At 39.1% G+C, this 25,175-nt stretch overlaps 1 protein-coding gene across 5 annotated transcripts in view; it reads left to right on the top strand.

The window, feature by feature from the left end:
• The window catches only part of Cald1 (caldesmon 1), a 170,940-nt gene that overhangs the window by 61,254 nt on the left and 84,511 nt on the right, over nt 1-25,175 (top strand). For 4 of the 5 annotated variants that reach the window (XM_013158637.2, XM_063250525.1, XM_063250524.1 and 1 more), the window contains exon 2: nt 15,099-15,204. In XM_013158637.2, the coding sequence (XP_013014091.1) occupies nt 15,134-15,204 (71 nt within the window). In that variant the 5' untranslated portion in view covers nt 15,099-15,133. Of the gene's footprint in view, nt 1-14,308; nt 14,490-15,098; nt 15,205-25,175 lie in introns of those variants that run through there. The other variant, XM_013158639.3, reaches the window with a different exon arrangement.

Raw genomic sequence — 25,175 nt, forward strand, 5'->3', positions numbered from 1 at the left:
CTCAAACTTTAAAAAAAGAAACTAAAAAATGAGGTATAGGGGTGTAGCTCAGGCTGTGGGTTCAATCCCAGTTCTGGTATGAAAAGTACCCCACTGTAAGTTGGGGTTGATGAGGGAGGCTTGCACCCACAGCAGCACAGCACCCTGCTCACACAGGTGTCTTCAGTCACTGACCGAGTCAGTCGACAGACACAGCAAGAACTGGATTCTCCTCCCAGGTGCTACTGTGGGTCTGGACGTCAGCCATGCTAGTCTTCTTTCCTATAAAATACACTTTTAATTCCATGTGATACAGAACTGGGTGGATCCTATAATGTGTTCACTGACGTAAATTGGTGTGTCCGATTCTTGTTTTACATTGGCCTCATCTTGGCAAAGGGCCGTGATGGCTTTAACTTCTCTGCCCTCTTGTCCACCTATCATACTTAATTATGTGGTTTACAAGGAAAACGCTGCAATGCACTGCTAATATCTGTAATTCTGCTTTTTTTTGCAAATTGCTTCAGAGAGTGATGCCTCACTGCCCCCCAGGTAGTTTTTCTGAATTCTCAGTTTTATGTTGCATTTTAAGAAGAATAAGAATGTAACTGTTTCCAAGTAGTTGAAGTTAAAAGCAAAGTAAGGCTGCTGTGACATTTTTATAGAATACGCGTAAGAATAAAAGACGAGAAGCCTGGAAGCCAACAGAACTCCAACCACATGGCCTCTCTTGAGACAGGGCCACGACTCTGGGCTTCACTGTTTACTTTAATATTGTCTGCTGCTTCTTAAGGGAGGCCTCTCAAATAAGCTTTGAATCCCACAAAACCTGGATTTGCCCTGAAATTAACATAGATAAACTTAGATGATTTAGCTTCATTCCTAAAGCTAATTACGTGGACAAAGCAAAGCAAAGGTCAAAGTGTGAATTATGGTCATTTATTTTTTAAGATTTTAGAATGAATTCAGTTTATTTTCTAAGCTAAGTCCCTACTTAAGTGAAACAATAAATCAATTTGCCAAAGCACAAATGAATGTAAGCAGGAGATTCATGTTTACCTCATTAATAAGCATCAAGTAGGAACATACCTTAACTTTGGGTAAGCCAAAACCAACTAACACAACATGGTTCATTTCATGCAGTCATTCCATCATTAAAGTATTTGTGACAGCTTACCTTGTGTCATCCATTTACTGGTCTTGTGAGATATAGCAGAGAATAATATTAGAAGCACACATTGTGGGACAGCTTTCTTGGATGTAACCACTGGTCTACCACCTTCTTTCCCCAAAACTAATACCTATCTGGAAAACAATTAGCCTTGACAACTAGAGATGAAGAATGTCAGCCCCATTAATCTCTCACTGCCCCATCTGCCCTCACTGTTCTCCTGCTCAGCAGTTGCTGTGAGACCCATGCTGCCCTCTATATGCTTCCCTTGTGCAGCATAGATTTTTAAAGATTTAAATTTGAATGCTCTTACAGATGCATGCATGCTCCATTTACCCAAAGGCCACTACTCCCAAAATATTTACCTCTGTGATCCTCAAAGCCTTTGACTGTGTCCTACCTGGTGTAAATGAAGGATCTCATAGCACACGGACATGCCTATTGTGAGTTAGGGCCACTTTCATGACCCTGGGAGCTGGGGCCCATGCACAAGTACTTCAAACAGCATTTGTCATTCCTGGGATCTCACTAACCTTGGATTAGAGTCTGTGGTCTGTGTCACTGTCATCCATCCCAATGACACATGTGTAAGCTACCATCTGGAAATTTCGCCAATCATGGCGGAGAAAAGAGATCTCTGAAGGTCCCTCAGAAGAGACCGGACACTTCAGTTCTCCACTCATTGGCCAAAACCAGTCCCTTGGCCCCAGATGACCACAAAGGTTCAGTGAGTACATGTCTAAAATGTGGCCAAGAGAGAAAGCAGGAACATGGGGTGAGGAGAACTCATGATAATCCTAAAGCTTCTCAATAAGTTATAGTCATTATACATGTGCAGCAAAATCCACAGTAGTGTGATGTGGTATCAAAGATTTAGGCTCAAATTCTGAGAAGCTTCAGACTTTGTCAGGAGAAAGAGGAGTTAAAAAAAATTCGAGTATTGATCATCAAGAAACACAATGCCAACAATGCTGTAGACCTGGAAAGACAGGATAGTCTGGGATAAAGGTAAGACTTGAGCCAGGTTGAGAAAAGCGTATGGGATTTGTGTTAGGAGTGGGGGTCACTTCAGGTTACAGGAGAGACAAAGGAGGCACAAAGTGCCAGAGGCAGAAGTGAATCTAAATCATTGCAAGGCTTAGGAGTTTGGCCTGGTTAGGAGCTGTGTTTGTACCTGAAGATGGACTAAAGGGAGGAATAATGGAGCAGGGAGACAGGGCCATTGCACAGAGGCTCTGGCGTCTACAAAGAAGCAGCATGGTGGCAGATGGGAGAAGGATTATGTTTCTCCATAACCCCTACAACCAAGGCACCACTCCTTCCAGTGTCCAGCCCCAACTAGTGGTGCTTATGCCCCAAGCAGGACTCCTGATGCCTAACAGCTTCCCAGAGCTGCAGAACAATCCCTGAATAGAGACAGTAGTAAACCTTATGTTGCTTCTGCTTCCAGTTTAAATCCTGTTGGACTGCTCCTCTGCTAACAAAGAATATTCAAGTTGAAGGGAAATCGCCTCTCATTGCTAGGGTCATTTCGGTCTTTTTGCTATGTAACATCTGGTTTTGAAATTCGGCAGGGACCCTGACTTAAATCTGTTTAACTTAAAAAGCAGCAAGAGAACATCTTGTTTTCATGAACATCCAAAGGCTGTGTCAACAAATAAGAGATCTGTTTGTGGTATTCAAAGTGGAAAAGCTGGTTGCGAGATGTTCAGCACTAGGATATGTGTGTTAAGAATTGTTCGTTTCTTGGACTCATGCACCAGAGTGAAAACACAGTAGGGCAGCTTCATTTAAATCAGCAAATTTCTGCTTGATGATGACTGAGAAACATACTTTTATTGTCAGAAGGTCGCTGACCTGCTTGCCTCTAGAAAGATGCCCTCGTGCCTGCTTTTTACCCTATTAATAGAGTATCTTCACTGGATTCCCAAGTCTGCATAAATTTGGCAGACAGCATCTAAAGCAACATTATTCTTACATTACTGACATAGGCTTTCAAGTGGGAAAGAAGACAAGAATAGTTCCCTATCCCTCTAATTTGATTGGTTACTTACCCACTTCTTTCAAAGGGGAATGGAAAGGAATTTTATTTATCTGTTCCCAGAAGGATATCTGGCACATTTATGATGTCATTTTAAAAGAACACAACTCTAGCCTTACAAATTTGTGGTCCCTGTATGAGTACAGTTGTGTATGTTTATTACTATCATTCCCGTTTGAACAATCCGTTAGTATCTATAGCTTATTGAAATCCAACAGAAACCGTCTTATCATTCTTATAATTCTCTCACAGTGGTAGCTGGTTCTTTCTTTCCTTATCTCTGTTTTCCTTTTGTTTATTGCCTGTCTCTGCCATCAGACTATAATTGCTGGGAGGGCAGAGTACCTGCATTCATAGCTTACATACCACAATGTAAAAGGTGGCTGGTTCATAAATAATACTGTGCAATATGTATTTTATTGAAATTTTCATTTTTTAATCTCTCAGTTAATTCCTTCTAGTGGAATTGGATCTATAACTTTAAGCTTACTACCAAGAATTTCTGGCCCATCAAGCTGGAAAAAGCTGTCATGAAAACATTTTGGTATCTGTTGGGCATAAGACTTAATGACCACATTCACTTGTCTGGTGGTCACTGCACATCTGTCTGAAGGCCATGCAAAACTGAACACTTCAATCTGAATGGTAACAGTGAGGATTCATTTGCTGTTTTGCTTTGGCTGTTTATGCAGACAGAAATCACTTTCAAGCTCCAAGGGATCCCAAGAGAAATGCTTATTGGTTTACAAGAGGTACAATCCCATAATAGTATATTTGTGTATTTGAAAACATTCCCAAAGAAACAAGACTGAATGCAGAAAAAAATATTTGGGGGAAAAGGAAAATAATACTCCAAATTCTGAACAATTCTACTTTAATAGGCTGATCTGTCTGCCAGCTGGCTACAGGGTTGAACTACTTGTAATATATACTTTGGTAGGCCACATGTAGTTCTTGGAACTGTTCATATTAGGCTGCAGAAACTTAATTATTATAAAATTGCCAGAGCCCTCCTTGATTACTTAATTCAAAATTGCTTAGTCATCTTTCTACACAGTGTGGACAGCTTTTGTTTAACTGTGAAAAACTGGGAAATGCAGATGTGCTCTAAAAAATTTTTAGGGCAGGTATACAGAACAAGACAGTATCCTCTTTTTTTTTTTTTTTTTTTTTTTTTTCCTCCAAGATCCTTAGCAGGTGGCTGCCACATGTTTTAATTTGACAAGCTGTCAAGTCAAAGTCTTTAATTACAAGTATTTTTTCATTTTCTTTGTGGATTTGGTCAGAAGCAGAAGGCTACTGCTGTGGCTTCTTAGATCACGTTCATATCCTGCATTTTTTAAGTACAGGTTTTTCAGCAAGAATGTAAAGAGATCTAGATTCGGCTGTTAGAATAGCTTTCTTGTCAAAAACAGCCTAAGCTGGCATTTTGAACCGATTGTCACAAAGACCCTGCTTTTGACTCTTGATTTGAATTCAGACCTCATGTCATTCAGCTATTACCTTCTAATGCAAAGCAGCACAGCAAGTGTCTCCCATGTATTCTGAAGGCTAAGTGGCCCCTAAGGTCTCTTTTTTTTAGAAATGCACACCCGGCAAATGGTGTTCTTCCTGTGACCTGAGCTGAGGCTCCTAAGACAGATGGTGAGAAAAGATAACGGTGCCATAGCCAATGGGTAGCGACACAAGCCTGGGAAGGATGGGCTCCAAGTAAACCTTCAAAACTGCACCTTATGTTTCTGATTACCGAGCATGGTCAAAGAGCGAAAATCAGGCAGCGCTTTTTTCTCTGGCTGATGGAAGCATTCAAATCAGCTCTGAATGTCAGTGCTTTCTAATTATGAGGGAGGAATGGCAGGGAATCTCCAAAGGCCATGGAAATCTGAAGTACTTCAGCTCCACTCTGATTTTTATCTTCTCTTATTCATCCTGTCCTCTTTCTTCTTTTTTTCTGAGCTCCCAGAAAAAACTAAATGGCTAATACTCCTCTTAAAAATGGCTAATACTCCTCTTCCTAAAACTGAAATGCCTATGACAAAGTTCTTTTTCTCTAGAGGAAAACAAACACAACTCAAATCAAAATAGAAACCAGAGCTCCATTTTATAACCATCATCATGCCCTGAGTTGCTCAAGCTCCACTATCCTTTTAATAATGTCTTAGCAACGTTTGCTTGTTTACCAATTAATGTCAATGAATAAGCAATGCCCTGGAATTCATTCCAACTCAGCAAGTGTGGACTTAATGTTGAGGATAAGAAAAATAGCTAGTTAAGTTTTGAGGGCTAACAAAAGTGAGTGGTCACCTCAAGGAGTTTACAATCTTTTAGAAAAGACAAATATACATTTATTAATTAAAATAAAAGCTATAAAATAAGTGCACCAATAAAAACATAATATGGACATCAGTACTAACTCAAGTAAGTGGTTCCAGGAGCCTAGGTCTTCTGTTAGTTTTAAACAAGCTCCCACTGCAAAGCCATTCCTTATGTGAAGAAAAGTCTAGATCTCTCTGAACTGACAAAAGAGTGAAATTATCATCTAAAATATGCAAGAGAAGAGAAGAGAAGAAAAGGGCATAGGGACTTTTCAATTCATTATTTATCAGTAAATTTATAGGATCAAACCGTGTGACTCTTATGTCCAAAAGACATAATGGATAATGTCTCTTGGTTTGTTTTCAAATTATTCCTTTTTAAATTACAATAAACTTCTAGATGATAGTCTTTAACTTGCTTTATAATTCCAGAAAACAATAGACATATTTGATGTTCATGATGAACAGAAGTTGACTAGTTTGTCAGGGAGTAATTAGTACCTGATTAACAATAGCATGTTCTTCAGGTACAAATGTGAACAATAGGCTTCTAATTATATAAACAAATTTGCCTCCTGCTCCTGTAGTCTGCGCTCTCTCTCACCTTGGAGTCTCAAGATAGGTGGTTAAGATTCTGGGTTTGAGTTTTAGTCATCACATTAGTGATACTGGTGGAAGAAACCGATGATGACAAAGAACAGGCATATGAGTCTCTGCTATGTTAACAGATGAGCAAGTCCAGCAAGGGAAATTACTACTATAAAAAGTATGACAATTTCAGTACCATGTTTATAGTTGATAAAACCTATGACCTCTGATCTTCATATCTGAAGAAATTACTCATGAGTCTTGTTACTCAATTTGAAATGTGATCTTTCTTCAAGCATCTTTTGCATTTATCAAACATTTCACCTTCTGAAAAGCAAATTAATGGCATTGTCTGATCCAAAGACCCCTTTGCAAGAGAAGAGAGGAAGCTAGTGGGGGGATCCAAAAAGCACATCCACTCTTGGACAGATGGGCCTGTGTCACACCACATACATTATGACACCTTCTCCAGGAGCTCATAGATCTTTAAAGACTTGGGGATCACATGTTACAGCCATTCATATCACTGAAGTGTCTTGCATTATTTTGCACAGTACAATTATTTTGGATGGAGAATCAGAAGACAGGGCTGTCCAGTAGAACTTCCTGAAATGATGTATGTGTATTCTGCACTTTCATGGCAGCCCCTGAACACCATGGCCACTGACCACTGGCAGTGAAGTACCAGTAAACCTGAGGTGTGGAGTTTTTAATTTTATTGAATTGGAACTGATTTCTACTTAAATTTTTTCATGTGGCTGATGGCTACCAAATTTCATAGCACAAACTTTAAATCTTAAAAAACAACAACTTTTTTTCCTTATCACTCTAAATAGCCATTTCACACCTATCTGACTGGTTTAGAGTTTCTTTTTTTTTTTTTTTTTGTCTTTTTCTTTTTTTATCAGTACCAGGGATCAAACTCACGACCGCACACTTTGCAAGGCAGGCACTTATACTTATGCCACTGAGCTAAATCCCCAGCCCCAGGTTTAGAGTTTCTTGACAATCCTCCGCATTGCTGACCAGTTCCCCTGGAACGAGCCCATCTTTTACACCTGAATTATGTGTGGTAATTCTATGTATACTTCTGTTATTCCAATATACATTAGAAAACACATTATACTTTTTCCCTGTTAACAAACCTATGCATTTTTTCCTCGCGCACATACAAGTGACATAAATTTTCTCTTTTGCCTTAGAGTTCTATGATTTTGTATTAATCTGTCCTAATTTGTATTAATCAGTCCCTTGACAAAGTCTCCTTGAATTGTTGAGGAATATGGACTCAGCCCTTGAGCAGGGAACAGAAAGACTTGTATTTCTAATTTTCATTTCTTTTCATTCCTCTAAGCGACTTTCAAGTCCAACTTAAGACTTGATAGTTAGATAGAGATCAGTCCAAATATTAGCCCTGGTTTCCCACTGATTTGATGTGGCTCAGGAGCGAATGCCAAAGTGTTAAGTGTCTCAGTATCATTTATTTAAATGGAGATGAATCTCTTCTTCCATTGGAGGATCAAATAACAATCACACAGAGTTTTGAAAAATATGAAGTACTCTAAATTCAGGTGATGGTTTTTATGGCTAACAATTTAAGATGCACTTTACAACCCCTAAATGTGTTGTCTTCCCAAATGTTGATGTCAGTAGTTATAACACTCATCATTTCACAAGTCTAAATTTCCCAAACTGGCATTGGGGGGGGGGGCACGTCGGGACACTGGCAGTAGAGTGTTCATTGGTCAGGTCTCCTGCTTCACAAGTAAGGAAAAGTGATTTTAAAGGGCTGAGCAGAATGGAGGGAGAAAAAATAGATCACACTCTATTAACCTGCTCTTAGTAAGGATTTGTGTTTCGGATTCTGCTGGTTAAAGAGAAAGAACAATTTGAAAAGGCAAAATTTCTTGGATTGATCTTATTAGTTCTTATTATGACTGCTAGTCTTAACAAATGTGCCTTCTGATTGCCTGCATTTTGTTAAGTAACACAGACCTCTGGAACAAGACGGTGAAGGTTGAGCTAAAGTTAAGTCCAGACTGTATATTGCAATCCATTGGTTTCTTTGGCTCTCAAGTACCAAATGAACTGTTCAGTTTGGAAAAGAGAAAAACTGGTGGATAAATTGATTTTTTAATTTCTTTTACCTTTTTTGGTACCAGGAATCGAACTGAAGCTTTGCACTTGCCAGACAGATACTGGGTCACTGTGCTATATTCCCAGTCCCTAAATTGATTTTTTAAAAGAACATTTTCTGTAATCACAAAGAAAACACTGCCAGGTTTAGAGTGTTAACTACTGTAAATTTGGGTTTATATAGTTTATGAAATTCATATGTTTATTTAATTTCTGAGATTCTTATGTAGTCTAGTTGTAAGGTCTTTGATTCAGTTTGTAATCACTGAGCAGTTAATAAAATATGTGGAGAGAAATCAGCCTAAATTACATTTCCCATGATCAAAAAGATAAAAAAAATTTTACTATAAGTATCCAGTGGCTTAAGTCAGGTCCAGTTTGTGAGTGCTTGCTATGTCCCAATTACAAGTTTTTTTTTTAAAGACTACATCTATTCATAAGTGGCCTTCAGGACAAAAACCTATAAAATATAAAATACCAATAAAAGTATTTAAAATAAACAAGTAATGAGCTATGGCCAGGCAAGGATTATTAATTACAAAAATAAATCATAGATGTTCAAAAAGGATGGTTTCACTTTCAAGCGAGCATCCTTAGGCAAAACATCAGGGAGGAGACATTTTGGCCATAAATGAATGAATGAATAAATGAATTAATTAATACAATATGGATGTTGAAGAGGGAAGGAGAACTAATTCCAGATGGATGAAACAGAATAATTGGAAATGCAGAGGTAGAAAGTTGTACAATGCATTTCAGAAGTATAAAATATTTTTGATCTAGGCTATAAGCTTGAAAGAATTTTAATACTTTTTAAAACAAAATTAAAAGCAAATATATGGATATTCAAATCATTTCTACCTCGAGAAGAAACACGATATGCCATTATTTTTGCTGGGTAGATCAGGTATGAAATCTTAGTATTATGTGGAGTAGATGAAACTTTGGACTCAATCTGGCCCAATTATCTCATTTACAGAGAAGAATCCTGTTAAGTGTGGTCCAGTCTCCTAGGTCTGAGTCTAGGTTCATCCTTGCCAAAGGTTTGTAGAAAGAAGACAGTTAATGGACTGCAGTAAGGGAAGACTACCTGAAGATTAAAGCTGGGGGAATTTTGCTGCAGTGTGTTTCACCCAGAAATTACCTAATACCAATAGGATGAAGGGAAACAGCACCGAGTTTTATTAATGTCTTAGCTGAAATTAGTACAAAGCTTAAAAGATTTGGGAAACATGCTCCCTGATTTTCTCCCTTAAATCTCTGAATGGTAATGACAAAAGCAGAACATAGATGGCAGATGAGATTCAAGGTGGAAGATGGCCTGTGTATTAGTGCATTTTGTTACGCAACAAGGGAATACCTGACTCTGGGTACTTTATAAAGAAAAGGAGTTTATTTGGCTCACAGGATTGGAGGTCAGCTATCACAGGGCTGCCCTCTGCTGGTCATCCTGGTGAAGCCTTCCTGGCAAGGGCATGACAATGGCAGGAGGGTGCACTGAGTGAAGAAATCACATAGAAAGACAGGAGACCAGAGAGCTGAGGAGGGGGGCCTTGCCCTTTTATAACACCCTGTCCAGAAAAGAAGCCAGGTGCTATGTGAAATGCCTTCATCCCTGCTAAGAGCTGGACCCTCAATGACCGTACCAACTCCTGCTCCATCCCACCCCTTAGCCGTACCGCTGCCTCTTAACACCAACACACCAAAGATCAAGCTTCTAACATGAGCCTGTAGGGAACAAACTACATCTAAACTACAGCAGCCTAAGCAAAGTGTAAAGAAACTTTATTGCTTTCTTCATTAATTTATCTCAGTGCTCCAGTACCTGGCATATAGTAATGCTCGGTAAAGGTTTATTCCATATGATGTGCATAAATGTTTTTGTCAAGCTTCGCTGAAATAGTTGAACCATGAAATTTACAATGGATGCAAAGCAGTGACTTGTTAGACAGGACCTACCTAATAATCGGCATGCTAGTGTTAAAAGACTAGAATCCCTTGCAAAAGACGCCAATGGTTATGTTGATAAAGTTATAGAGAGTTACAGGAGGAAAGTGTGTGATAAGAAATATACGATACAAGACAAGCTACTTTGAAGATATCAAAGAAACGTATACTAAGATGCTGTCAGATATGTGACCATCATGTTTTATACATCTTATAAAGCACCAACAATAAAATAACAGGTTTCATAAATATTTGCATGGCTAGTTTAGGTCTTTGGTGACTTGATAATTCTGTGATTTATATGAGGTTGACAATGAAAGCAGAGATAATTTTTAAGATCACCCCTATGATCCAAGAAGGGAAGTGCAGATCACTGACAGTATTCATACAGGAATTTCTCTGGAGTACCCCTAGCTGTTGCCTGAAACGCAAAATGATTCCTAAGGGAATGAGTGGACTAGTCCAAGGATATTGCACCAGCTAAGAGAACACAAACTTTGGAATTCTGTAGGATGGAGATCATTATAGTTACCTCAGAGGTTTATTATGTAGATAAAAAAAAAAAAAACATATACTAAGTTAGCCCAGCACAATACCTAGCAATAAAAAAAGACAAGGAGGCAACTTGGATGCTATTGTAAGGGGAAAGAAGCTAGCCTGGAGAGAACATATACATAGTGATGGCTCCAAATATACAGCATTTGAGAAAACACAAAGCCTGGGTTGGGCATGTGGAGGAAGGAAGGGAGATAGATAGAGCACGTGGAAACTTTAGGGCAGTGAAGTTATTCTCTAGAATGCTGTAATACTGAATGTACAATGTGAAAACCATAGAAGCCTACAACACAGAGTGAATGCTAATGAACTTCGGTACATAGTAGCATATTAATCCTGAGCTGTCAACGGTAACACATATTCCACATAACTGTGGGATGTTAACAATAGGTCTACTAGTTTCTCAGGACTGCTGCAACAAAGTACCACAAAGGGGGTGGCTTGAAACAATACTAATGTTTGAAGTCAAGGCCATGATTTCTCTGACACTATTAAGTATAACTTTTCTTTTTTAATATTTTTTGAGATAGGGTCTCACTAGGCAGTTCAGGCTGGCCTTAGCTCACTATGTAGCCCAAGCTGGCCTCAAATTCACAGTGAACCTCCTGCCTCAGCCTCCCACGTACTGGGAATACAGACCTGTGCCACCATGCCCGGTTTCAGTATCTTTTCTTGAAAGGAATTAGAGTTTAACCCAAATGAAGGATACAGTGTGGGTGAGGGCAGGAGAAAGGGAGTGTATATTTGTGCTTCCTGTACAGTTTTTTTTTTTTCTGCTCTGGGAAATAAAGTCTATCAATCAAAAAATTTCAAGGGATTTAAAAAATGACCTACCATATAGTACACAAGTTATTACTTGCTTTTGTAGACTTCATTAACTTCTCCAGTGTTTTATTCTTGACTCACACTGACAATATCCCCCAAATCCCAAGGGCTTTCCCACCCCTCCACTCACTGTTTGGTTTATGATTGATTTGGAAATATATAGGATTTAACTCTCACCCAAAGACCTTATCCCCTCATAATCAAGAGCTGAATTTGAAAGAAACCTGCTCAGAATTTCTCCTGCTTTGACTTCATTTACACATGTGTGCATGGATGTGCAAACACACAAACACACACACACACACAAACACGATCTCCAAAGTCCCACCATCCCTGACCCAAATAAATGCAGACACAAACTAATTTTCCTTATTAAGGAGTCACAGGACATATCTATAGTGAGGGTGCTGTACCCATCCAAGGAAAATGACAAAAACCTTGTGACTATCAAACGTTAACAGTAGATTTCCTAGGAGGAGGGGAGACACAAAAGCAAAAAGTAGAATCAGAGAAAGAAAACAACAAAAACAAAGAGCAGAAGAAATACCAGTAAGTATTCTACTCTTAGGAAGCAGAAAGAAAAAAGCTCAAGAAGAGGGAAGGGAAGGCAATCCAGGGCTACAGGTGCTGGCCAGGCGTGAGGCCACACCTCCTGTCACATCCTGCCACCCACCTGGGCCACAAGCTCTGTAGCATCTTTATCAAAAGGAAAACCCATGTGTTAAGTGAATGAAATGACACTAACTTGTCCCTTAATTAGAGTAGAAGTATCCTATTTTAAGAAAAGCCAGTGATGAGAAACCATGTTGGAAATACAGATATATGAACTAGTTTTTCCCCTTACAAAAGGAGTCACATCAGAGTTCTTTCAATAGCCTGCTTACAATCCCCCAAACACACACAAATTTAGACTTTCATACAAGTTTCCAAGAATGTATCTGCTGCATTCCTCCTGTTGCTCTTTCATGCTACTCTGCACTGTTACACCGAGTGCTTCATGCATGGTTTACAGAACCCCTCTGCCTTCACATGGCATCTTTTCATTGGCTGAGAATCTGTTTCCTAAACAATGATGCTGCAAAGAATCCAGCACTCACTGAGGAGGGGAGAAAATGAGAGATTACTGGCTGGAGACATGGAAGCTGTTGTTCCCAAAAGTGTGTGTGGGGCTGACATTTGTTCTACCCAGACAGGGCTCCTCTTATACAGCAACCACACCAGAGATGGTCAGAAAGACTTTGATGTAAGGGTGCAAGGCTTAAGAAAAACCTCCAGTCCCATGCTGTGGAGAGTCCCACCAAGAGCTGTTTTCACAAACACACACGCACACACACACACACACACACACACACACACACACTTCCTTTGCACAGCACACACATACCCCAACCAAATTGTGCCACACTGTGTGCTTCTGCTCTCTCTGTCACCCAGAGTTCTCCCTTGAGTATTTTCACAGCCCCCCCCCAGCTCCCCTTTGTACATTCTGCAACATTCACATGGTAGTAGTTTTTCTGTGGTTAACATTAATGAAAAAAAAGTACCCACGTAAGTAATAAAAGGTGACAAGGAGGAGGAGGAAATGGGTAGGAAGAAAAGAATTTGCGTAGAGAAAAAGCCAGTGAAGACAGTCAGCCAAAGTGACCTCACGATGCTTGTCATGGTGCTTCCCTTCAGTGATCCAGGATGCCGCCCCTGCAAACCAGGAGCCTCTTGAGCTGTTTCTCCATGGTACTTCCCACACAGGCACAGGTGTGGCACTGTGGCTGATCAGTGGCCAGAACAGCCTCTTTCTGTGATCAGCCAGGAGCAGCAACCACAGGCTCCAAGGATACCCTCCTCGCCACTCAGATAAATCAAAAAAGTCAAATCGTTTCTTTACAGACTTCGTTCTTGAACTTCGGCATGCTATTGCTGTGGTTATTCAAGAGGTGACAATCCAGCAAAAGACTACATTATTGGAGGAAGAAGAGCCCCTCTCTCACCGTACAAAACATTTGCACCCAAGTTTCTATCCTGCTTCCCACTGCTCTGGCTCACACACTTGACCTGAGGCTGGGACACACAGCCTTCCCAAGGAGACCTTCAGATCACCTGTTTTCATTCTAACAATTACAGAAAGTTCAGACTAGAAATTTTAGAGAAATTTATTAATGGTTGATAAAATGTTTTTAAAAAGTTGTTTTCTTCATCACAGCAAAGTCTTAAGAAGTACTACTCCTTGTCTAAGTGAGATAGAACAACAGATTGAATTCAGTTTTAAAAGCCAAACAAAAATCAAAATCTGAATTTCTAGAGATTTATGAGTAATTTAAATAATGCCCTAGAGAATAAGAAAAAGGGAAATATTCCAAATGTTATATAGCTTTGTTTTTTGTTGACTGAGGTTTTATTTTTGTTTTTGTGAGCTTTATTTAAGAGGAGGCCAAAATCCTTGAAAAGAAAAGAATTTGTCAATTTATTTAGGGAGATTCCTGACCTTGGCTTCAAAATTGAAAGTTTGCTCTTTGTTTCTCCAAAGAGGCCCCCAGGTGATGGCTTAAGGCTTCCACTGGGCTGATCTCTCACGCAGGGCTCAGGGCTCACTGAGTGTGCACAGAAAGAGCTGGAAAATATTTTTGTGATCTGAGGCCACAGAGCTGAGGATTCCAGAGGAAGCGGAGGCCTCCCGCTCCACACAGGAAACAGTCTTCAAGCAGGCCTTAAATGCCAGATTCCAGGCCGAGTTTAACTAACCACTGACAGCTCTGTAAACAAAGCAAGGACAAAAAGAGCCCGCTTCCCCTTTCCTGGTAGTCATTTTGGGTTTGGGGGCTGCAGGGAAATTCTGGAATCCTTGACTCCATGGCACAGAAACACAGGGGAAGCAGGCTCCTTCTTTGAAGAGCTGGAAAGAGAAGATCTTTCCAGAATTAAAGCCATCACAGAGGAGGTAGGAAAGGGTAAAATGGTTGGATTCCATCTCTAGAGAAAGCCGGGATTTTTGAGTGTAAGCACTACGTAAAGTGCTGTTTAAAAAAGTGCTGCCTCATGTTTACTGGTGGCATTTCCGCTACAGCCTTTATTAAAATCCGGACGCTGACACTCTTTTAGGGTACACAAATGATGCCTAGATGCTGTATTATTTTCTCTTACTTTTTTTTTTCCTCTTCTGTTTTTTTCTCTTTCTTTTTGGTAACTTTTGTCTGGGGTTCAGCAAGTTACAAAGAACAAAATTATTCAGTAGCTCTCATGTCATTCTACCAATATTTTAAGTCTTTAAAACATATCTGTCTCCTGAGGCCTTTTATATCTTTTATAAATGTAATCCTGGGATTTTATGCTTTTGTCTCTAATAATTTCAGGAATGATACTGAATTAATTGAATTTAGTCTGGGAGTCAAAAGTTGATCGCTGTCTACCTTATCGGTCTGCTGAGACATTTTCCTAAGAGTAGAGAGAGAGAGGAGAGGGAAGATGAAGAAATAAATCGATGCCCGAGAGAGAACAGTGTAACTCAGAGAAGCTGATACTAACGCCATCTCTTCCCCGTTCCATCTAGACATTGCCTGGTCTCCTTAAACCTGACACCTCACCATGGATGATTTTGAACGTCGCAGAGAACTCAGGAGACAAAAGAGGGAGGAGATGCGGTTGGAAGCAGAAAGGTAGGGAGCGGAAATGGACAGATCCTTGTGTTTCGTTGTTAACAATGTTGGTCCCAGGCCTCAAAGACTGTTCCCACTCGTGGGCCAAGCTGGACCACACTGCATATCAAACTGTGTTGAAAAGAAGTAATGGAAAGTTCCTCTAACATTAAGACTTTAAATTTTTCATTTAAAAACAAAGGAAAACAAACACGTATGAAAAACGAGAGAGAGCTTGGAGAAGAATCACACAGTTGCATTTAATCTGTGATTTTTGTGGTTGAATTTTTAATGATACGGGCAATGTGTAAATAAAGGTTTCAAAAGTTAATAATATTCAAATTACAGAAAAATGTCAAATATTGAACATTGAGACCATTTAGGGAATGAGTCTTTAATCTTAAAAAAAGAAAGCAAGAAGTCCCAGAGGAATTCTGTGACAAGTGTTTATTCTATAGAAAAGCACCCCAAGCCCAGGGATCGATGTAGGAGAAGTTAATTTCCAGTGGGCCTGGCCACCGTGTAGACTGTGTTGCTGTAAACTGTCATGCTGTGGGAAACCACTGGGGCAATGACCTTGGAAACAGGGTATGGAAATAAAGTATTAGCATATAAAATATAGGGCACATTTTTAAGCCAAAAATGAACAACAGTGGCATTTAATGTGGCTTAAATCAGATGTACTTTGAGAAAGCAAATCAGACATTCACAGGAAAAAATCTATTAAATGATGTTCTTAAAAGCAAATCAGTTTACTTCCTGGTTATCCCAATATACAGACGAAAGACAGCAAGATGATCCTTCCATGATCCTACAATAGTAAATTGAAAACTTGCACCAACAGAAGTATCAGGACCAGTGTCCCATTTATTTGTAAAAGAGCGATAAAGAAAGATAACATTCTTACCTTAGATTAGATTTGATTATGCAAATACACAGGGTACCACGAACACCACAGTGTGCTCTGTAGAATCAAACCCTAGCTATGCCACTTACAAGCTCTATAGTCATGAGCAGGTGACCTCTGTATAAACCACAGCTGCCTCATCCGTGTAGCACAAAAGCTACATAGCTTGTACGCTTGTCTTAAAGATTACTGAACATCGTAAGTACCCTTGCCCAGTACCTGGTACATTGTATCCATAAATGGCAGCCATTATAGTCAGTATTATTAGTTACCATTATCACTAGCTAAACAAGGTTTTTTTTTTTTTTGTCTTTTTCGTTTTTATCGGTACCAGGGATCGAACTCGCGAATGCCTGCTTGCAAGGCAGGTGCTTATGCCGCTGAGCTAAATCCCCAGCCCCAACAAGGTTTTTTTTTTAAAAAGCTAGTAAGGTAGCAGGAACTAAATATTAACACCAAGAGAAAGAGAGAAGTCCTTCAGTGAAACTAGTCAGAAAGGGATTTTTGGAAGGGTAAGCCATGGAAAGAAATGGTGATGACAAAGCATAGAGGGGGGCAGTCTAGGTGCAGGATTGACCTCGGCAAAAACTCAGAAGTGGAAATACAAATCTTGGTGCAAGACACCTGTTTAATGTTTGAGGGGAAAAAGGTTGATCTTACCCACCTTAGGTGTTTCTATAATAGGAATACAAACAGACGTAGCAAGTGAGCGGTGTGTGATGAAATGTGTGAGAGAAAGTCGGCTGCAGTGGGCTGGAATGTGGATGCTGGCACCGGAAGGGTTAGTATTGTAAATACAGTCCGAGTCAGGGAATGGGCTATGGAAATGCAGAGATCACATGCGTGAGTCTTTATAGAAGGAGAATTAGCAAGCTTTTCCAGAAAGGGGAAAACTCAGACAATTCCAGAGATGATAAGTCTAAGAAACTGGAGAGAAGGTCTCTACTTTGCCCCTTTCTTGAGTGGTCATGGGAATAATATCTCCTTTCAGGTAAAAAGCACATCTAAATGAAGACTTCCTCCAAGTGGTTGGAGATAGAAAATTTCAGTCTTTGTTCAGAAAAGAAGAAAAATTATTATTAGAAAAGTACATTTGGGCAAACTCATATGATGGGGATGGTATAAAAGCTGAGATGATGATATTCCTAAGGAATCAAGTATGCAAAGAATGAGAGATCCTAAAGACATAACAGATACTGTCAAACGGACAAACTGTCAGAGATGGGGGAGAACCGGGGAAAGAAGTGGACATCAAAGGTTCATAGAGTGTCCAGGCAGTCCCAATGGAACAGCTTCTTATTCTTTCCAATCTGTTATTTGGCTTCAGGATTCCCTGAGAATCTGCAAAATACCATCTTTAAGCAATATTTATTAAACTGGGTATTCAGCTTAGCAGCACAGTGCCAGCCTGGCAAGCATAAGGTCCTGAGTTCAATTCCCATTACAAAGAAATATTTGTTAAGCACCAAATAGTTTCCAGGGTCTGTACTTGGAGGTGGGGAAATAATGCTTATAAATAAATAAACATGGTTTCTGGCTTGATGGATTTCAGGTCATGGCAGTAAACCAGAGTTGAGTAGGATCAGAAAATCCAAGTGCAGGGTCAGATCTAGCAGAGGTGAAGCTAGGACTTAGAAAGGAGCATTGGATATTAGACATCCTGTTAGATTCATACCGTCAGCTTCTTTGCTTTCTGCATCAGTGGAAGGCAATCAGTGTGAAAAGCATAAAATGAACTTTCTGTGGTTAGAGCAACACTGTCATGAAACTAGGTAAGCTAAGGATTTTCAGATCCAGGACTTTGCTAAGAGTTGACCACACAGCTACTGTACTTGATTAATTCTTCTATTATAGTTGTCTGTATGTGTGTACATCTATAAGAATTTATTTTTCTTTAATGACAGTCTTAAAGGGAATTTACACAGTAAAGTTTAGGGAGTTATCTCTCATAATCAAAAAATAATTTGCCCAAATCCATATTTTACTTATGATTCTTTGTTTATCATTTCTTTTGGTAGATCATGTCCCATAGTCTCTCTCTCTCTCTCTTTCTCTCTCTCTCTCTCTCTCTCTCTCTCTCTCTCTCTCTCTCCCTGTCTCTCTACTTGTACTAAGCTTGCCTTTTCGTGTTTCAAGGGAACCTTCCAGTCCTGTTATTCTAGGATTTTATAAATCCATGTTCATTCTCCAGGACCTTGTAAAATTTAATTATTTATTTGAAGGTAAGGCCTTAAAATCTAGCCAATTTTAGTGTCCAAGAAACAGATACCCAGAACCAGAACTCAATGACTGTTCTAAAGTCATGGTTCTGATCTGAAGACAAAGGCCATACATGACTCTGGACAAGTCTTTGTTCCTCTGGCTCTAGCCTTGACCTCATGGATATTTTCTCAGGAGGATTACAAACATTCTTATTTTCCTTGTGCTTTTGCTATTGTCTAATTTTTCTTTGCATTGATATTATATTACTTGATTTAAAGTCAATTAAATAATACAACGATTTTTTCATAGGAAAAATAAGTGTGTGACCCTTCACAGTGTGTACATAGGGCCAGACTGTGGAAGGCCTAAAATAAAAGGAAAAAGTGGTTCCAAGTCCTGGAATGGCAGTGTGGCAAGTTAGCCAAAATAATTATGTCAGGGATAGGAATACTCCTGGGATGGGGATGAACCTTACAAAAGGGTCATTTTGTATCCAGCTCCCTTCCTACTCAGGAAGTACAAAGAGACAATGTCAGGCCCTTTATATATATCTCTAGGCACCAGGCACCAGGAATGGCACCAGGAATGGATATGTCTGAATGAAATATACACCTTTTATACACATGAAGGAACACAAAGAAGTGGAATGGTCAGAGACAGTATCACTTAACAGTTATAGACACAGGCTTTGGGGTCAAATCCCAGGTCTGCTACTTGTTAGCTACCTGATCTTACACATTTCCTTCTTTGAAATCTTCTGTTTCCTGTCGTGTAAAGAGGTAGAAATGAAAGTGCCTTTTTGTGGGGACTTAAAGGGATAATACACGAAAGCATCAACACTATAAACATTCGGGGAGCATCACTATTAAATGTTATTAATTTGATTCTCTGCAACACAAACACAAAATAACAAATATGAAAGTTTTTGTTTGTACATCTCAGTGGATATGAGAACCCTGGGCAAGATGAGAAGAACTCGCTGCTAAGTAAAGAGTTCTGGGTGTGTGTAACCAGTCACAGGTCTGAAGTAGGACCTGCAGACTCAGCCAGAAGTGGTAATGACAATTCCAGCTGGTTTTTTAAAGTAGGCCAAAAAGACTTTGATCTTTGGTTTATCTACTAAGAAATCTGCAGCAACATTTTTATCCGTGAGAAAATCTTTAGTGGACTACCTCGCCCAGTATTAGGCTTGTTCTCAAGCAAGAACAAGGAGGAGCTATCTCCATTTTCAAGTCTTAAACTCATTACGTTCTTAGCACACGCGTTCCACACCCAACCCCATCTCCATTTTCTGATTAGAAAAAAGGCCCCTATTGGAGTCACATTATCAGATTCTGAGTCCCACAGACATGCATAAAGGAAAGAAAACATTGCTCTTGCCATCATTCATACATTTTTATGGGCTTCTGAAATATCCTGATTAGACATTATAAAGTACATATTTTCACTGCACTAGAAAAACAAGCAATTTTTAAAAATTCGTCGAATCCATGAAATATCTTTCTAGAGCTTCCTTGACATTTGTACGTGACTTAATGGCATGGCCCGTCACCAATTACACAATACACATGCACACACAAAAACACTTAACTCACACACAAATTGCTTAAATCATGCCCTTGAGATTTCCAAATTAGAACTTTTTCAATGCAATTTTTATTATGTTAACATCAGAATGCTAGTTCCCATCAGGAAGGAAAATAAAATATTCCTCTGAAATTGCCTAACTCATTAAAATAGCTAGGTGTGCTCAAAACCTACTTCAGTTTTCTTAGAAAGTTGATTACTCCAGGGATTTGCATTTGTTAGCCAATCTTTTATTTAAAAGGAGTTTCTCAAATAATAAGCTTTGAAGAAATTTCAGAAGATTTCTGTAAGGTTCTTACATCTGTTCAGTATTATTTAGGTTCAGTCCAACTTAAATGTAAGGATGTGAATAAGATGAAGTAGATAATTTCCACTAGGGAATAATTATTTATTTGTACTTAGCCATAAATAAATGCATAGATTCATATACATCATTTTTCTCTCATTCTAAATTGGCAGTACTTATTTGCCCCTTCAGTTCATTGTTATAGACTTTCCTGGACCAATTTCCACTAACCCCGTAATTCTTCTGGTCTTAAAACTGTCTTGCGTTGTGGTACCAGGAGGATCTACCCAAAGTGGCACTTGTTCAATGACTACATCTAAACTTGTGGTATTAAAAACTTGAAAATCTAGAGTCTTAGGAACCTCATATGTCTACTCATAACTTCCTTCTCAGCTGGGAAAAAATGTGGTATATATATGGGTCAGTACACTTAACATAATGGTAAATCTTTCTTAGCAGTTTCAATTTGTAACATTTGTGAGGTATGGATCCTCAGCCACCTGGGGAAAGGCAGAATGATACGGCAGTTAGGTATGTGGTGTGAGAGACCCAGGTTCAAATCCTACCTCTGACAACTACTACATGTGTTACCTTGCCAAATTATTTAAATCATTGCTTCTATTTCTTTTTCTAGAAATATAAGAATGATTGTATCTGCCTCCTAGAGTCATTGCAATGATGGAGCTAGCTGATCTACTCATGTGTAGAAATCAGTGCAAGGACTGACACATGGTATATGGACTGTGAATGTTAGCTGGTATCATCAAAATCATATTAATATTTTGGTAGCCATTTGGTACAAGATAAAATTTTACTTTATTTGAATTTGATGTCTCTGCCAACTCTTTCATGATTTGCTGCTTCCTTGCTATAAAGCTCCTTTCCTATGGTGATCTTGACACTTACTAAGATGTTTGTACCAAGGCTGAGAAAGAATTCCATCTTCAGGCTGGCCACACTTTAGCTTGTCATATAAATATAATTTGTTTTACAAATATTTAAAAAATCACATATTTCTGTGTGATTAATTTTCAAATTCATTAATGAAGCATCCTTTAAAATAGAAGTTCTAAAATATTACTCTGAAGTTCACTTTGGAATTTTAATTTCACAAAAATTGTTCCTAAGTGGGAATAAAAGTATCAGCCAAAATTTTCATTTAATACTGGGAAGAGAAAAACATCAAGCACCTGCCAGTTTCTAGGTGATGTGCTTTAATATATTGTCTCATTTAATTTCAAAACAACCCTAAGACCCAGAGGTTATTATCCTCACTTTACAGCTGAGAAATCCATAGGTCTGAAAGTTTATGTAGCATTCCAATTTCATGTCTTCGGCAGTATTGAGAGCAACCTAGTTCTGCCTACTTGTCCCAAATCTCAAAATCTTTCCACTATAACAAATCAAGCAGTGGAATTTTTCATGTCTCAACTCATTGTCTTGGCTGGAGGTCCGTCATCTCTGCGATGGCCAAATAATCTCTCAAAACAGGGAGAAATCCATCAAAGCAGTTATGTGCCAATAGACTGACTGAAGAATTGGGCCAATGGGTCTGTTCTGCATGCTTATTCAGGTAAATTGCTTACACGTGTAGACACGGCCATTGTTTTCTTCGCCCTCAAAAAACTTCCCATGTTATTCCCATTTCACAGAAAAACAGAAACAGAGATCAAGTTTTATCAAGTTTCCCCCTTCGAGCCAAGGAAAGTTTGGGGCATGACTTTTCAGCAGATTTTTCTCAGGAAGACTACATTCACCATCAGGACAGGCGGGACTTGGTCATGAAATCTCTTGGAAGGCTTTCACTGACCTTTGGGTCTGCTTTGTAGTGCGTTTTTAATCTTTCATGTGTGGACCACACCTTCCTTGGAGGCCCTGGGCTCTCCTCCAAGTTCAACACACATTCACCCACAAATTATGGCACCTGCACCCACAAATCAATGGCATTGCAGGCTCCAACTATAGACCTCCTAGGCCCAAGAATCCCCGATCCAACAAGAAGTAACAGCGGTTCAGCACAATCACGTCTCACAATGCATCTGTAAGGTTTTTTAAGCTTCATTTACATACCAAGAAATTTAAATCTAGAGAGGCTGGCCACGCCCAGGGTCGCCCAGTTTAGCTGAGGCAGAGTCTGCTCACATGTGTCAGCCCCTGGATGAGTTGAGACACCCTGGTTTTGTACAAAACTGCCACTGGCTATTGCTGAAGAAAATGGCACATACTTTTAGAAGGAGGTTTTACTACAATGTATTTCATGGAGAACATTTTTTACATTCAAAAATATCTTACAGATAATATTTCTAATGAGAAGGTGTATCAGATTAGTAAAATTAAAAAAAAACCATAAAGATATGCAGATAGGCAGAATGACAGCAGTTGTTAGAAAGTGAGAATGAAATCTTGCCATCTGTATTGAAGAGAGCGTGTGCGTCTTACACTGTAATGATCTTTTTCTTTTCTTTTCTTTTTTGGCACTGGGAATTGAACCCAGGCCCTTGCAGGCAGGTGCTGTGCCACTGGGCTGTATCACTGGCCCTGTAATGATATTTTCCAACGTATATATTTACTGTATAGTTTGATCGTACCATGTACATAAATACTATACCAATAATATAAAGTTATTTGTTTGTTTATGCCACTTGACTAATTTTATTCATTTGCTTATGAAAAAGTTGATATACACAAAATTATGTAACTTGTGCAGAAGTCCTAGAATATCATAATGCACATCCCTTGAACTCAAATCTCTGCTGCATATCTAGCACGTTTCCAGTGCCCCTGGAACCCCAGCATGCCTCTCTGCAATTCCTTTCCTTGACTCCTCTACCCACAGCAATAACAAGTGCCCAGAATAACTCATTTATCTTGCAACAAAATTGTAAAATTAAGTAATGTGAATTTAGGTGATAGTTTTGCCAGGGCACTATGATCAGTGCATTGCAAAAGTGCTCTCAGTCTCTCAGGTAAAGGTGTTGAGAGGGCAAGAAAATTTTCTATGTAAACCTAAAAGACCCAAAGAATCCTTATGCTGTCTGCATCTGGGAATCTGGGAGAAGAGTGCAGTATTACGAACAGAATCCTCACCAAAGGCAGTAAAAATGTAATAAGGCTGTCAGATATTTATGTGGAGTCTCTCGCTTTTGTTCTTCACTGCTATCAATGATCAGCAGGTATGAGAAGCCTGCATCTGTGGCTATTTCCATCTGTGGACATGGCAGACAGAAATGATCACAGAACACTCCAGAACCGTAGTCTAGGGAAATCTATCTCAATTGCTTTGAAATCTTGATCTTTACCATCCAAAAAGTCCTAAATGGGTGTACAAGAAAATACCACACTGGGTATGAACCTTCAGCAGACAGAACGATGTCATGATTGTGTAAGTGGGTTCTCATTCACCCGTGATCAAGGTTAAAGAGAATTCATGTGCATGCTTCATGAATAAAATCAGTTTTCACCAGTTTGCTACCTAAGAAGCAATATTCACAAGCAGTTGGGAAATCCATTTTTAGTTTTTCATAAATCTGCTTTAACTCAGACTTCTCTATTTTTGAATGTTTAATCATTTATTTAGGGGCTATAGTGAAGTATTACTTTGAACTATTTATAAATAAAGGATTTTATTAACAAGTAAAATACGTAAGACACATTCCATGCCTTCATTTTTAAACACTGGGGAGTACAACTTTTTAAACAACGTTAGAAGCATTCACTTACATTTAACAGCTAATTTCCTAACTATAAGTCATTTTTATTTGTTCATTTTTTTTTAAACAAGCATGTAATGTTTTGTTAGCCTGGTGAAAGTTACCAGGTATACTTGAACATTTTTCAAGACATAATTTTCTTTTAAAATATTTCATGATTTATACTGGTTTTCCTGCCAGTTAGTCTAGATAGCTCTGATGGTACGTTTGAGATTAGTACCAATCGACTAAGTTAAAATGTGATGGTTTATTTTCCATTTTAACAACTCCCTACACCACATACAGTTCCTTTGTTGGAATAAAAATCTTGGTAAAGTACACATCGGCCACTATAAATAGCAGCTATAAGCCTGTGCATTCAGGAGCATCTCCCGAGAGTGTATTTTAAACCCCACATTGTTTAGAATAGGAAATTCTTCCAATGTTCATAGTTTCCATTGTGGGTGACACACACTATCCCATGTCACATCTTCACTGGTTTCCGTTTTCTTGTGCCATTTAGGACTTCAACTGATAGATTCCAGAAGATTGCTCAATATGTCCTTTTTCTTTTTCTAAGACTAGCCTGGGCCTTTTTGTCCACTGGGAATTTTGCATATTTCTTGGGGCTGTCCAAATGAAAGCTAGATAACTCCCAGAGACAGCATCAGCAACTAGGCAATGAAAGAGTCCTTTATTTCTGGGGCTTGTAGTTCCACTGTGCCTGCTTAGAATAACAGCAGTCAACCCATTTTTGATTCCCTTCAAAAAAGAACTGCACTGTTGGCAGGACTTTCTGAGGAACTCAAGAGAATAATATGGAAAATAACTGAGCAGGAAGTGAATGAACAAACAGCATGAGATGATGGGTTATCATGCTGGTTCAAAGACAAGAAGCGTCATCAGGTATAATTACCCGCATCTTTCCCAAGGCAGTTTGGCAACTCCAGTGGATGTGTACCTCTGCCCACTCCTTCCTTATGCAGTTCTGTTTCTCTAATCAAAATTGTGTAAACCTTTTGGGGGGGCCATTTTGGGGACTTGGATATTCCAACATTTCTCCTTGCTTGATGAAAAAGAAGAGAAACAAACTATTATTAAGGGGCCGTGGATGAAAATCATGTTGTAGGAAGAGTAGAGATCTGAAGACTTCCATGTCACTACCTAACTTACCATGAAACTCAGTTGTGTTAGTCAGCTTTTTCAGCTTCTTGTCACTGTAACAAAATATGTGACACAAACCACTTCAAGAGGAAAGGTTTGTGTTAGCTCGTGATTTGATAGATTTCAGATCATGGTCATCTGGGTCCAAGCTAAAAAC

This window comes from Cavia porcellus, unplaced genomic scaffold, assembly GCF_034190915.1.
Source record: "Cavia porcellus strain 051 isolate PalLab524CR breed Dunkin Hartley unplaced genomic scaffold, mCavPor4.1 scaffold_6, whole genome shotgun sequence".
Classification (NCBI taxonomy): domain Eukaryota; kingdom Metazoa; phylum Chordata; class Mammalia; order Rodentia; family Caviidae; genus Cavia; species Cavia porcellus.